The following is a 16,160-nucleotide window of genomic DNA, read 5'->3' as shown; positions in this document are numbered from 1 at the left end:
CTTTGGGGACCAATTAATAGTAAGAAAAATTTGTGATAGACTTTTTACTGCTTAATTTACTGTGTAAGAACTTCATGAAATTAGAAGCTTGATCTTTCACTTTTCAACTAGACACCCAATAAATAATCCCACAAAAGCTAAATAGTTTAGAATGCTAGTTTTAAGTAGAAAAGCTACAACTGTAATGTCAGATGCCATTATGTTAACAGAATACATGAACAAGGAGTTATGGTACATTTTGTTTTCTCAAGTTCCATTAAATGCCAACCAGACATCAAAACTGCAGTATTTTGATTAGTCACAACAGAGCATGCTACTTTCAGGTAGTAGATATCAATTATATTGACGGATGAAAATATAAGAATATTTATTGTTGCCCTGGCAGTCATTATTATCTCTGCAAGGATCAAAAAGAAAAGGAACAAATAGAATGGAATAAATGAGACAGCAAATACAAGACAGGACATGTTGGGCTGTACATGCTTTACAAGAGGTATTTTAAACATGGACTGAAGGAGTCGCTAGATACCCTTGGTTTTAGCACAAGGTGTTCCTTTTAAAGTGCTCAAATAGTCAAATTACTTGATTGAATTGCCTGCTACATTGCAGAACTAGCCATTCATGATACTTATTTTTGACACTGCAGTTATGCCTCCATCTTAAAAAAAATCAATGCCCACTTAATGCCTTTGCGAAATGTAGGTTTATTTTCAAATAAGCATTTTATAATATCTTAAGAAAAAATAGATTTAAAATAGATTTTAAAAATTTTGCTATCTGGAAGAAATAGTACTCATATCGCTCCTTACTTAAAACTTAGATATTCTTTAAATATGATATGATCTTATAATTTTTTCATAAGGGTTAACCTATGCTCTGTTAGTTGGTTATGAAAAAGATTAATTTTAAGATACAAGTCCAGCAATTTGTGTTTTGTGCTTCCTGATCACTTTAAAATATTAATATTAGTAATATATTTATCACTATCCATCTTAGTTTCACTTACTAATGTAAAATATTAGGATTGGGTATTTTAATCTATATGCACGGAGGACAGCATATTACCTGTTTCAATAATAAAATATATTTTTATGTTAAAAGTAAATATATTTCTGTACTTTTTTTCTTGAATAAATTGCTACTTGTGAAAGCCAAGACAGTCACTGTCTGGGGACTCTGAATATTCTGATCAGAACACTAGAAAATAATAAGGTATTTTTAGACAAAACTGTGCCACTCAATGTTGCTCAAGCTATGATTCCATATTTTACCTCTTCAAGAAACAGATATTCAGAAAAACAAAGTGAGAAGAAATTTGGGCATAAATTATTGAAGCCTTTGGAGTTTGCTGCACCCATTCAAATATCATTGTCTTTTAATATATGCACAATTACTTTAGATAAGGTAAAAATGGGTGGGAAATATGATTCCCTCCTTTTAATTCAACATTTTCCCCCCTAAAAGGCCACTTGCAGAAATCTGTTTTTATTGCTGGGTAGTAATCAAGGAATGTCCCACTTAAGTTTTTAAAGACTATCTTCACCTCTCCAATTGCACTTCAATCTATATTAATTCCTGGGCAGAGTTTTAAAAGTACAAAAAGACCCTCTTTCAGCCTGAAAACAGTTTACATTTGCAGTAAATTCCTCCGTGTTAGACCACTTCCTTTTTTACAACTCCTAGGCAAAGTGACTTTGTCTTAGCTTGTCATTTATTAAAATTCATCAGTTGATGTAGGAAGTCCGCTTGCATACATCAGTCACTACCTTAGTAAAGACTCTTACTGGAAATAAATGCACTTTTTTTCCACGCAGATAAATCCGACTTCTTCCTTGCAGCTCAAGGTGGGCGACCAGATCTGTTGCATAATAGATGTTGGGAGGCTCACTGGCAGGAAGCCTTAAGAGGCAAGCAGCTATCTCAATTTTTCTCACTTAATCTTGGCTTCACGTCAGAAGCTGTGCAGCAGTGCAGTAGAATAGGGCCTGGCAAAACCTTTGCGAGCAAAGCGCCTTTTGTGCTGGGACTGTGGCTCGCTACCGACGCCTCGGCGGTTTCCAAGGCTGGGCTTCCTATTGATTTTCCTCCTCCTTTGCTTCCCCAGGCTCGCGCGGCCGGACATTGTGGGTGTGCGTGCTGGATTTCTCCCGGATGCTTCCCGACTAACATGGATGTCCCACCATCCCTTGCAGTGGAAGGTTGCTCCTTGGCGCAGTGAGTGAAGAACATGCAGCGATTGCTAATGGGATTGGGAAGCGGAGACTCCTTTCTCTGTCTGTGACCATGCCGTGATCGTGTCTGCGGCCACCACTCGACGCATCCTCATTCCTACCCGAACCGGGAGCCTAACGCTAGATCGGGGAAGTGGGTGCCGCGCGTGTGGACACAGAAACACCATGAAGATTATTTCCCCGATTCTAAGTAATCCAGTCTTCAGGCGCACCATTAAACTCCTGCTGTGCTTACTGTGGATTGGATATTCTCAAGGAACCACGCATGTATTAAGATTTGGTAAGATTTCCCATCCCTCTCCATCGCCTGGTATCCGGCTCAGAGGCAGCCGGATGTAAACAGACTTGTTCGCTCCTCTAGGCGGGTGGGCTCGGTGCATTTCGACCCCAGGGTTTGAAAGGACCCACTGTGCTTTTCATTTCTTTTCTCCCCACCCCACCCCTTTACTGAAAAAAAAAAAAAATTAGCCGCGGGAGGATGAAGTGAGTGTCAGTGTGTGGTAGTGGTGGCTGCGTTGCGTCCCCATGGTAGCCAGTCTCAGAGACGGTAATGACGCTGGGGGTATGGCCACCGCCGCTGCTCCCTCCTTTCTCCCCGGGAGCCTCCCGGCTTGGCCAGCTGCTCCTTCCCCAAGAACGTGCGCGCTGGGGCTACACGCTTCTCAGGTGGCCCGGCCGATGAGTTAATATCTGGTAACTCTTTGGCAAGTTGGCCTCTGTCCGCTTCCGCCTGGGACCTGGGCAGGTCCACAAGTGAAAGGCGCTAACCGTTTTGATTTGCCATCAGAGAGCCTTTTCGGTTCATTCTACCGGTTTTTCCATCCCTGGTGCCCTTATGGGTACGCGGAGCTTTTAAAGATATTGTTGTAAGGTTGAAGGCTCTACTTAACAAGGCGAGGCTGCTGTTTGAGAGAAATAGCGTCGTGAGGGAGAGTTTTTGTTTGTTTTAAACTTGTGAGTCCTCCTCACAGGTTTCTCACTGAGCGTCCTGGACTAATAATACATGATGACAGTGGTGACTGGGGCGGAGGGAGTCTGTGTATGGGAGTCTAAGTCTGCATCTTTATTTCACTTGTAGCATGATAAAAAAAAAAAAAAAAGCCGAGGTGGCCATTCTGTATGAAGGGAACCCATTGCTTTTCTAAGGAATCAGGTTTCCTTGGGGCTCGAAGGAAAATCTAAACGTGAGACTCCGGTGGAATCGCTGGTCAGAAGATTTGCTTGGAGGAAATGAAGCGTGGGCAACGCTCAGCTGCTTTCGATGGCCAATGGAGTTTCAGTAGGAGAACTAGTCAGGGAAAGTTCCCTTAAGTAGATAAGAGCCAGAGAGGAGAAAGCCAGCTGGGTAAACGCTCCCACTGTGGGCGCCTCCTTTGACAGTTCGAGTGGATTTAGACCAAAGAATGCAGGAAACCGTATAATCCTGAGTATATGTCTGAGATAAAAGCAGATACATTAAGTCACTTGGTCAAATTTAAATCGAAGAGTGATTGCCTGTACTTCCTATTATGTCAGCAATATCTTCTCTCTTGCCTTTTTCCCATATGCTTTTTCTATAATGATAAAATTCACCATCTATCTCAGGCTTTGTGGAACCAGGGTAGGAATGCTTTCACATACTGAAAAAGGGAACCCTACCTTCCCTCCCCCACCAATACATAGACACACTTGGAGTCCAGAAGACTGGTAATGACAAGAAAAGACAATGAGTTATAACTGGATTCCTGCTGTAGTAGTTTTCCTGCTTTCTTCATGCCTTTAGATGGTACTTAAGCACGTTGCTCTTAGCAACAAGCGTCCACAGGAATGCTTGTTTCTTTGGATGAGATTAAACAGGTCCCTGTATTGCTGGAAATGTGTGTGTGTTCAGCTGTTCTGCTTCAAGCATGGTAAGTGCTACAGTTTGGTAGTTTTGCCCAATATTTTGAGTAGTACAACCTACTTATTTGGAATACTGAGGTGTCTTCTGAAGTGTGTTTGTGAATGAGTGTGTCTTAATGCGTTTGAGGACTGGGTGGGGAAAATAAAGAAGCCTGGGAGCCCGAAGACTGCCACCAATACTCTAAAGATTTAATTATTGCTGCTCTGGTCTTGCAGCATAATATGTGCTGAATCATTAGATTGTTACATTCGCTGATCATTTCATATCTTCATATTAAAAATCTTGGCGACTGTAGCAGTGTGTAGCAGCTTTCCAAAAGAGCTGACACACACACAAAAAACATTTTCCTAGACCAGTGCTTACTAAGAATGTCTGTAAGAAATGGGGCGGGTAGGCAGACACGTTCCCACCTGTGCCTTGTTACCTTAAACCAACAGCCCAGTTTCTAGATAACTTGTTATTTTCTCCATTAACTTCGAACATCTTCCACGTGGAGATCATTTTCTCTGATTTCTGATCCGAGCTGTGGTGAAGGACTGTATACGTGATAATCTTTGGAACATTTACCTGTTGGGGATGTTTTGATGCAATGGCAGGAGTTTTATTTTCTTCTGGGAAAAACATGTTTTGAGTGGGGTGGAGATTGGTTGCGCGCGTATGAGCCACTCTTGAGAAAGGTTATTTTCAACTTCAGCTGAAAAGGCGAACCAGAGCCTCATCCCTGGCCCAGTGCCTTGGACGGGAAGGGGTTGGAATCGCTGGTGAAGCAGCTGCCCCTGGGGTGCGGGTGAGACCCGCCGCCTCTACTGAGGAGGTGGCATCCAGCCCCTTCCCCACCGACCCCGGTGTGGCTGGCCTTTGCCAACCGCCTGGCGCCTCTGCGGCGGCGCTATGGCAACCGCGGGGCCCCGCGCGGCGGCCATCCCCAAGCCCTCTTCCCGTAGGTGGTGGCAAACCACCTTCAAGGGCTCTCTGCCGGCCTTCCCCCCGCTCCCGCTAGTGCTGTGACTTGAGTCTGCGTCCTCCTACCAACGAGTGTGGATCGGAGAGCAGCCTAGGGTGCTGACACATGCCGAGTCCCTCGCCACCCCCGCCCATCTTCCGAGTGCTCAATCTCTCTCTCTCTCTCTCTCACACACACACACGCACGCACGCACGCGCGCGCGGACACATGCACTCTAGCGAAGCAAGTCCAACACTCTGGCACAATGACTCCTCTCTGGTCCCCAGGAAAACTTCCTGCAGTCGCATCCGCGAGCGCCTGTATCCTGGCGCCCCCTCCCACCCCGCCTGGCCTCGGGGCTGCCCACCAGGGCCTGGTACTCCGAGGCCGCTTTGTAAACACCTTCTAGAGAAAGTCCCCCGAGCGCCGACCCCAGGGAGCTTTCCCGAAGCTTCCAGGCAGCCTGGGGAGATGGGGAAGAGACCTGAGGGTCAGCCAAGGGTCAGCTCCTCGCCCGCGGGCGGGCGGCGCCGCGCCGTGAGCGGGTCGTGGCAGCTTCCCCGCCTTTGATCTTGGCTTGGCCCAGCTTGGCTTCTCCAGGGCGACCACCCAGCGGGCGCGTTGTCGGGGGACACGGTGGATCTTGGACACTTAGAGGGTCAGTTTCCCCGCTCCAGGTCAGGTCAGAAGTCCTGGGGTGGGCGTGTTCAGGCACGGAGGCTGCGACGCCCCCCGCGGGGCTTCTCGCGTGAACTCCCGCCCGGCAGCCCGCGGCGCCGCGCAATGTAAATGAGGCACCTTTGTTTCCCCTCAGCTGCGGCCCGGCCCTGCTAGAGGCTGGACGGGCGAAGGCGCGAGTCCCAGTTCCAAGGTCTCCCAGCACCACAGTGGCTCCGAGGTACTTGAACTTTTCTTTTGTTACTTTAGCCACCCTTCTCTTCTCACTCGACCTCTGTTCCTGGGAAAGCGTGGGAAGGGCTAGAAGCCAGCTCCGGGCGGGGCTCCACGCAGGGCTAGCAGTCCGTCTCGGAGTTTGGGGGTTGGGCGGCTTTGGCATCTTCTTTAAGGAATCACTTCCCAAGCCACCACTTGTTTACGATCTTCGAGATCGGATTTTCCAAATTCCTTATCTGAAATGGCAGTTAGAATGCCAAGAGAAGACAGGAACACAAACTTTCTCCCAAACTCGTGGGCAGCTTCTCCAAGACAGTCCTTTCAGAGGAGCCGAGATTGTGGTAGGCCACTCATTCCCTTCAGGTGTTTCGACTTAGCTTTTCTTTTCGGCGTTCCAGTAGGACGGCTTTTTAAAAAGGCTTCCCAGGCGAGGTGTACCCCCAGACGCGCTCGGACCTCCTTGGCACTGTGCGCTGGCTCCATGGCACAGCGCTTAGCCACCTCCCTGCGCACAAGCCAAAGGTGAAGGCCACCAGCTCAGGGCCAGCCCGGATTATAAAACCCACAGAGTGAGAGGGAACGGAAAGTGTTCCTATGGAAAACCCCCTATTTGTTGGCTATCCCATGTGCTCCCAGATAGAATCATTAGTTGCAGATGTGCTACAATATCGAGGAGTGTGAATGAATTGGCTGGGCTTAGAAGCCGCCGCTCTCTACAAGATCTTTGGAAGAGATTTTTCTTCCTTTAGGAGGTGAGGTGGGCGGGAGGGGGGAGTGGCTTTACAGCTGGAAGCTGGAAAACTGGTTCTTGGGAGGTGGGGATGGGGGAGTAATAGCGGCTACTGTCTGAAACAGATAAAGCCGGAACACCTGCTCAGTTGAGCTCTGGAAAGCAGGGGAGGGAAATCTTTCCAAGAATCGCCAACACAAGGGCCACGCTAAAAAAAAAAAAGAAAAAGAATCTGATCTGTTTTCTTCACGTAAGTTCGCACTTATTCTTAAAGCTTCAAAGAATAACTCTGATGTGATCCATCAACGGAGGCACACTCGTTTCAGAAAATGACTTAAAAATGATCTTTTCGTCCTCTAGAAATAGCACCTCTTCTCCACCAAGACACATGGGACTCAACATGTTTTCTGGCTTTGTGAGGTTGTCTTTAAGAAGTGAACAAGGGTTTATATGTCAGTAGACATTTCTTCAGATAGACACCTTTTGCTTTTTAGCTTAATTCAAGTGATCACTGCAGTGTGTTCAGTCCTGAATTCTCAAATGACACTGTTTCAACATTTACTCAGCACAGGAAAGTTAATGTGAATTGCTCCCACAAAAGGAGGAACATAACATAGACCAAACACAGGATGTATCATTGGTTATCAGAGCCTTTTCAAGTCTATTCACCATTAAATAAAGGGTTGCCTATGATAATGATGACGTAATCTTTGATTTTCTTTTAATTATCAAAATTTCTGATAAATGTCTTGCTCTTTTGTAGTAGAAATTCAAGTGAGAGGGATTTATTTTCTTTCTGTTCTTAGGATTTTACTCGGTTATTGTAGCTCCAATTCCATTGATTCCCTGGAAGTTGTTGATGTCCATTTTTACACATCAGAGTAGAAAGTAGTTCACTGTCTTTCAACTGTAATAGCCTTAAGGCTTTAATCTACTGCATCCATAATACCTGGGGTTTGCAGGAGATCCTAAGTTTTCCTCGGTAGGATGGTCTAAAGTATTGAAATGGAATTGTTGATTGTTTTGCATTTGGGTGGTGAAGCTTTATCTTCTGTGGACTTTCAATTTGTAATCCAGTTATCAAGGTACTAGAAGTGCTTCAAATGAATCTTAAACCCTAAATCTTAGCATGAAAGGTAAGGTCAAAATCCCCTGAAAGAGGAGGAAGTAGGTGCACATCATCATTATTGATTGGTCTAGATTAAACACTGAAGAGGAAGATTTCAATCTGATAACGTGATAGGGCTTTCTGTTTTTCTTTGCTGCTTCTGCTGACAATTTTGTAAGATAATTAAATTGCCTGATTGAAGTCACGGTGGTCATGTGGCGATAAAGACCATTTGGATTTAATGGAATTCAAAACAACAGAGCATTGAACACAACTCTTACCGAGCAAGAATTTTAATGGCCCTTTCCGGGTGCTGACTAAATAGAATGCCCTTAACAAGTTTAATCGAAAGGGCAAGGCAGATTAGCACTATATAGTCTTTATGGTTGAAGATTGGGGAATTAAAATTATCCCTTTAAAAGACTCGTTAATGCATTATCAAGATTTAATATAGGTTAAATAAGCTTTCTTTAGACCTTCACCATATACTGTGAACTTAGGTTGAGGACCAAGTTTCAATAAGGAAATATTTTTAAGAGCTCATTTCATAAATGGAATTACATACGTTTCTTATTTCAAAAACAAAAGACGTGTAAAATTCTTTGAGAGGATCCAGGGTATTGAGGGTAAGTGTTGATGACAAATCCTTTCTTTTCAGTAACTGAAAGGAACAAATTTGACTTTTCTTTAAAAGTTTTGTTTTTGGCAATTTTTTCTTATAAGCAATGCTTATCTGTACTAGAGAAACCGCAAAAATAAGTTCAAAAAATGTTCTTCTACAGTTTCAATAGAGTCATAGGTATCTGACTTAGGTTTTATGCTGTCTTTTTAATCCTGCCCTTGTTTTTCCTTAATGAAACGTATCCATTCAGGTTACCATACTTTAATGCGTTCAGGTTCCTTCTGCCCCTGGAAAAAGGGCAATTCTTTGCTTCACATTGAGAACACATTTAATGCTCTCATTTTCACATGGTGAAAGTCAAGCTTCAGTCTCTTATGGGATTGTTCCTTCCAACTGCTTCTTGCCTTGTGAAATTGTCCTCTCAAAGTTGTCTGTTCCTTTGATTATTCTAAAAAAACCCCAAACCCAAGTTTTTATATAAAAATCTCCCCAGTTTTGATTGTACATAATTTAAAAAATTGTTTAAAAAAATTCCAAGTTGACCAAACCGAAAGCACTCAGCTGGTTAGGAGGTAGCCTAGCCACCAGTTTTCACCCTCCTGCCCACCCCACGTCCCCACTCCTCATTGATCCCTGAACAAGTAGGCTTATTTGTCTCTTGCCTCACATCATTAGGGCCAAACATTTTATACTGTTGTATTTTCAAAATGACAATTAGCTTATCAGATAAAACTAATATGGTAAAACTGAATGGGAGGTTAGAGAAGACCCTTAAGATCTTCCTGCAAAATTTTTTATTTTCCATTTTATTTTTTTTTTATTTTTTTTTTGCGGTATGCGGGCCTCTCACTGTTGTGGCCTCTCCCTTTGAGGAGCACAGGCTCCGGACGCGCAGGCTCAGCGGCCATGGCTCACGGGCCCAGCCGCTTCGCGGCATATGGGATCCTCCCAGACCGGGGCACGAACCCGTATCCCCTGCATCGGCAGGCGGACTCCCAACAACTGCGCCACCAGGGAAGCCCTCCATTTTATTTTTATATTTGGGCTTTGAGGCTCTTCTTCATTTACCACAGCATTCAAATATAGCATTTTCCTATTGATTGACTTGAATCCTTTGTTTCCTTATTTAAAAACTAAACATTCTTTTAATAGAGACAGGTCACTGGACAGCAGAGTATGTGTAAAGATCTGAAAGGGTCTGGGGACATTGTGGCTTTCAGATGTTTTTCCCACGGGTACATGTAATTCTATCAGTCTTTGTTTTTGGTTTAGCACTTGCCCTCTTCCGGGGCCTTGTTTTAAGACAAGTATATTCTGAAAGGGAGAGCACATAGTCCCTAGACTGTAAAGTTAGGATAAGTTTATTAGATCAATCGATTCTGTCTGTGATAGAGATGCTCAGATATAAAAGAGAATTCCAGGTACTAAGGGAGTGCTGAGTGATTAGCACTGATGTGAAGGGAAGGTTGAAAAAAGAGGGACGCCAAATGCTGTTTGATACACAGTCTTTTCTAGCTTTACTGCCAGACATTTCAATGCGTTGTAAATTGGTCTTTTTGCTTGTATTAGTCCAAGTCTTTGAGCATATGTGATGATTTGAAATCAGATGTCAATGATATTCTTACATTGACATATCTCCTCCCAATCAAAAGGATCTTTAAATGCTTTTCACACCCTTTTAAATCAACAAGGTGCTTTTCCATCATTGAAGGAAAGCAAGTGTTTGAAAGGTGTTGCCTCTAATTCCCACTTCTGTCTCCAGCTCTGCCTCACTCTGAGTCCTTGACCTATCACAATGGGAATATTGCTCAGCTAAAATGATCAAATAAGCAACGCAAATATCAAAGACGTGTTCTGCTTCAGTATCATCATAGGCATTTGGTTTATTTTATGTTGTCTTTTTAATCCTGCTCATCTTTCTACCAGCGAAAGCCTCCGTATTGTTTATTATACCTTTTAGTGCATTCAGACCCCTCCTTGCCCAGAAGAAATGAAATGAAAACTCTTTCAAGATGAAGGAAAAATATCGAATCATGTAATATGTGAGCCAAAGGGGCCTTTAGAGATCAAGTCTAGTATCCTAGGTTTAGATATGAGTTGCCAAGAGCAGTTAAATCTCTTTTTCTGGTCACAGCTAGTTAGTGTCAGGTTTTAGACCAAAACATGAATATCCTGACTGCTGGTCGAGTGATGTTTTTCAGTGAATTATTCTATTTTTCCAGGGTAGCCTCTGATTCTCTGTGCTTTGCATCAATTATAGGAAGAGTCAGTGGTTCTGGTAGCTTCCCCTAGACATTTGCCTCCTTTGTTTCTTCCACCTTTTCTTTCATAGAACATTATTGCATAGGTTATCCCTTTTCTTTGTCTCCTTTGTCTGTAGCTCCTTCCATCTCCCTCTCCCTCTCCCATGCCTGCCAGAGTATTCTTCTCCCTGTGTCCAAAACTTTGACCACATCCATCTATTCAGCAAATAGTAATTGAATACATATTGTGTGCCAGGCAAATACAGTTCTAAGACCCAGATTCTGACCTCAAGGAGTTTGTAGTCCAATTAAAGAGAAAAGACATATACATATTAAAGTACAAATTGAGTGGTGCAGAAAATATATACATTGTTGTTTAAAGGAGATTATTGTGGGTTTGCATTTTTATAGGCGAGATTAGACTCCGGCTAGGACCTGTAAAAAAAAAAAAAAAAAAAGTGTGATAGGGAAGAAGACAGGGAAATATATCATTGGCAGAAGACTCAGAACAAGAAAAGGAATTTAGGCAGAAGTTAAGAAGGTGAGCTTTGGGATAGGGAATGGACTGGCCCTATCAGAGGATAGTTAAGGCCTTGCTTTTTCAGAGCTTTACTATTTAGGCTATAGGGTTTCTTCTCCTGTTTGTCACCCCCTAGAAAGCAGTTGAAAGTGAAAGGGTCGGCTTGACTTGGGCTGCAACAAGCAGTCAAGTGGTTTCTCAGTCTGCTGCTTACATTTGATGAAGAATAAGTGGATCTCTTTTCTCTGTGTTATTGAAATGGAAGCAAAGGACACACCCTTGTCCTTGATCATTGAAACCTTTAAGAAGTTCTTGGTCTGGAATCACAGATGCTTCTTTTTTTCAGATTTTTAAAAACACTTTTTAAAAAAAAAATTACTTAATTAATTTACTTAGGGCTGTGTTGGGTCTTCATTTCTGTGCGAGGGCTTTCTCTAGTTGTGGCAAGTGGGGGCCACTCTTCATCGCAGTGCGCGGGCCTCTCACTATTGCGGCCTCTCTTGCTGCGGAGCACAGCCTCCAGATGCACAGGCTCAGCAGCCGTGGCTCACGGGCCTAGTTGCTCCGTGGCATGTGGGATCCTCCCAGACCAGAGCTCGAACCCGTGTCCCCTGCATTAGCAGGCAGATTCTCAACCGCTGCGCCGCCAGGGAAGCCCAAAAAACACTTTCTTTTTTTTTAGAGAAGTTTTAGATTCACAGCAAAATTTGAGCAGAAGGTATAGAGACTTCCCATATACCCCTGCACCTAAACAGACAGCAGCCTCCCCGACTATCAAGTGGTATATTTGTTACAATTGGTAAACCTACATTGACACGTCAGTATCACTCCAAGTCCATAGTTTACACTGGGATCCACTCTGGGTGTGCATTCCGTGGGTTTTGCAAATGGATGATGGCATGTATCTACCATACGGAGTATCATACGGAGTTTCACTGTCCTAAAAATCCTTTGTGCTCTATCTCCCTCTCCTTATCTCCCCGCCCCCCGCCCCCGCCACCCCACAACCACAGATCCTTCCACCCTCTCCACAGTTTTGCCTTTTTCAGAATGTTATATAGGTGGAATCATACAGTGTATAGTCTTTATAAGTCGGCTTCTTTAGCTTAGTAATAGGCATTTAGGGTTTTTCTGTGTTCCTCCATGACTTCATGGTTCATTTCTTTTTACCACTAAGTAATATGGAATCACGGATACTTCTTAAGTGAAATTCTTAAATGAAATAAAGGACTATCTTTTTAACACATGGCCAGATCAAATGATTAAGCAAGGAAAAGTTTTCAGTTTATCTAAAGGAGAATGCATTGGAAGACTATTTAAAAGTACCCTTAGCTTCCTTGAGGGATATAGTATATTGCCTGTAAGGCATACTCAACGTTTTTTGTCTAATTCCAAGAGAGTTCCATTACCTGAAACTATATATATATATATATATATACACACACACACACACACATATATATGTATGTATATATATAATAATTGTATCATTTAATATAATATATAATAAAATTATTTCAAATCAGAATTTAAGATAAAATTAAAAGCAATTTTAGTAGAATGAATTCATTGTAGTGATATTTTCTAATTCTGCATGAACGCAGGGCCCCAGACCTGTATGAGCTAGGAATTTTACTCTTGACTTTGTCATCTAGTGGCTGTAAATTAGGAAAAATAATTAAATCTCATTAGGTCTTGATGTCTATTTCTGTATAATGGGTATTACTTGTTATCTAACTTCCAAGGATAATGTTGGAATTAATAGGAAAATACATAGAACTCTGGGCTTATTGGTAGAAAAGGACTTTGGGGATTGAAGGTGTAGTTGTTCATTTACTGTGTATGTGTAGAGCAAGGTCAAATTTGTTATCACTTGTGTATATTTCACTCAACTTCTTAAAATGTGCGTAAACATTTTCAATAGTCTGTCTTTTCTAAACTGTTCATGAATAGACTTCCTTGGATTGCACCTGAAGTGATTATGAACATGTTGAAAAGGATTATTGACTAATAGAACAGACTTTCTTCTGAGTTGGTAGCTTGACAGAAGAGCAAGTCCATAGTTTCCTTCTCTGTATATCAGGAATTTAATTGGCATTATCAAATATCCACAATATAAGTAAGAAACATATCACAACTAAAAGCCAAAATAATAAGCAAAGAAATCATGCTAAGTCTGGTGGTTTAAGATTTTTCACTTTTTCACAATGGCGTAGTCTTTCTAATTTATGTTTAAAAACATTTTCTGAAAAGCTGTGCCTGATTTTATATATACTTAATTCTTCATCCATCTGCCTGTTATGAACTTTTAGCTATTATTCAAGTTTTGTAGGTACACAAGTGACTGTATTGATTTGGGAAAGTTTCACAAACACTCAGATTTACTACAGTTGTTTGGGATAGAAAAGGGGGACTTTTCTCTGGTGATGTTGGCATCTTCATCAAGGAGCTGTCCTAGGCAGTCTTTCTGGGACTTACTCTTTAAGGCTCGACAGACTCTGGTGTCACCCATACAGCACTCACCTCATCATTCTTGCTTAAGGCCCCTCTGAATTACTTTTGGCTCTTTTTTTATAAGCTCTAACCCAGTGTTGGGGAAGCAGCATAGAGGTGAGTAGAGAGAGATGAGGAACCCCCTCAACTCCACACCAGTGGTGCCACATTAGAGCATCCAGGAGACCATTTGAAAAGTGTATTCAACTTATAATACATTTTTATATTTGGAAACATTTTTTAAAGTTTTAAAAACTTTGGAATATGAAGTTTATTAGGAAAATTTCCTGGATGTTGAGGATAATGAAGTTTTGGAGCACTGATTTCTAACTTTCAGCAGTTGGATGAAGGAGAGGCAGTCTCAGATTTTTATGATAATCCAAAGGATGAATGGCCTAAATGCAGGTTGAAAAATACTCCCCTGTCTTAAGTCTGGTTTGGGGTTTCTGGAAGCAGTTCTGCATCATAGCAGAACTGATGTTGGACTATGTGAAGTTGCAGTTGAGTTCCTGCTTCCAGTGGTTGAAGGACAGGGCAGTATTCCATTCTGTCATCTTTCCCTGAGGATTCTGGGTTGATCCCTCAAGAAGCCTTCCTGGGGACTGGGGGTGATGTTTCAATGACTCACCGTCAGCTTGTTCTCTAAGATACATTTCTCTTCCTTTTACTGTTCCATACATCAACTATCCTTTTAAAAATCTAGATTGTTTTGTCTCCTCCAAAACGTCTGTTTTAGATAGGGATTCTGTAGAATAAATTCAAGCAAGTTTGATCAGATCCATGGTTCCCAAACCTTGTTTTACATCAGAATGGAAAGAGCTTTAAATAATTTAAATTCCTGATTCCCAAACCTGGAGATTCTGTGGTTTAAAATGTTTCATTTTTCACAGCTGCGTAGTTCCACAACTGCATAGTTGTAGTGCCTTCACTTTTTTAGAAAACTCTTAAGAAATGCACTTAAAAGAAACAAAACAAAACTCCCAGGCAGGTTGAAAATCAATCACTGAGCTAGTTAATCCTAAGGAGTTTTTGACCCTAAAATTATAATTCCTCTGGGCGGGTGCATCAGCTTTCTGGACTGGCAATTGATAATCATGACTAGGCTGTGTAAAACAATGAGTAAATTTTGTAGATAAGGGTTGTGGCTTGGATATTTTATCATCCCTCTCAGAACACACAGTGTTGGGCTCTCAGCATACCACTGATGGGCTGACTGATCCTTTACAACCTAAGCATTTAGAATATTTACACTCATATAACCAACCCCACCGCCCAAGGGAATCTTAAGCAGGTGTTGTTTTACAAATAATGTCGAAGATGATGAATACTTGTGGGACCTTTCCCTCTCAGCCTCCTACTAGAGTCGCCCCTAAAAGATCATCTTAAAATGTTATTTTCCCAAAATCTATCAAAAAAAAAAATTCCAGCAGACATCTGCTCTAGTTAAGAAGACCCCAACTCAGTTGCCATGAATACATGTAAATGGCCCAGAATCTGGGCTGAAAATAGAGTCCAGCCTAGGTGTTCATTAGAAACCCCTGGACTAAACCGTGTCCACCCCTCCCCCAGCCCATTGCTGTGACAATACTATCTGAGTCATTGTTAGGTCATGGTGCCAAGAGTTGAAATCTGGACACTACTTTTGGAATGAAGCCAGAATGCTCGTATATTTGTTTCAGGTGGACATTGTCAATAATTATATATGCTGCTTTAGTACTAAAACTGATAATATCTTTATCCGTCCAAATTATTGGTAACTAAGAGTTTTCCATATTTATTGCCAATAGGTAAAACACCAGTTAATTAAGTATATTCCTATAATTTAACTTGCCATCTGGGAGACTTTATACAAAATTATGTATAGGAGACACCTTATTGATGGTACCGTTAACAGTGGCACAATTATAGATTGGTTAGATTTTCTAAAGTATTGAAATCATCATAATTACATGCTAATGATAATTTTAAGATAAATATTGAAGAAGCTCATTGAGTTAACTTTACTATTCCTCAGAATTTTTCTTATTGGAGCTCAACTATGTTTACTAATATGTGTTTAAATATTGTTAGTTATTTTAATTAAAATAGTTCAAAGGGGATTTAATGATTGACAGCATGGAAGTATGTACTTTCAAAAAATTGTATCCAGTGCTGTGCAGTTCTCTGGAAGACATATTATGAAAAATCCTTTTTTATGGCATGAATTTCACAGTAAGTTTTTTTTAAATTTTTATCTGAATTTTTTTAATTTAAGTATAATTGATTTACAATGTTGTGTTAGTTTCAGGTGTACAGCAAAGTGATTCAGTTATACATTTGTATATGTATCTATTCTTTTTCAGATTATTTTCTATTATAGGTTATTATAAGATATTGAATATTGTTCCCTGTGCTATACACTAGGTCCTTGTTGTTTATCTATTTTTATATATATTAGTGTGTATTTGTTAAACCTAAACTTCAATTTATTCCTCCCCTGATTCCTCTTTGGTAA

General features: G+C 41.6%; 1 protein-coding gene across 5 annotated transcripts in view; it reads left to right on the top strand.

Moving 5' to 3' along the window:
• Positions 1-16,160, top strand: part of GRIK2 (glutamate ionotropic receptor kainate type subunit 2) — a 648,281-nt gene that overhangs the window by 9,474 nt on the left and 622,647 nt on the right. For 3 of the 5 annotated variants that reach the window (XM_082633756.1, XM_082633753.1, XM_082633752.1), the window contains one exon: positions 2,105-2,511. In XM_082633756.1, the coding sequence (XP_082489882.1) occupies positions 2,397-2,511 (115 nt within the window). In that variant the 5' untranslated portion in view covers positions 2,105-2,396. Of the gene's footprint in view, positions 1-2,104; positions 2,512-5,870; positions 5,955-16,160 lie in introns of those variants that run through there. The other 2 variants (XM_082633755.1, XM_082633754.1) reach the window with 1 other exon arrangement.

Source organism: Mesoplodon mirus, assembly GCF_964341445.2.
Source record: "Mesoplodon mirus genome assembly, chromosome: 10".
NCBI lineage: Eukaryota > Metazoa > Chordata > Mammalia > Artiodactyla > Ziphiidae > Mesoplodon > Mesoplodon mirus.
Note: the sequence above shows the minus strand (reverse complement) of the source record. Positions and strands in the feature narration are given on the sequence as shown.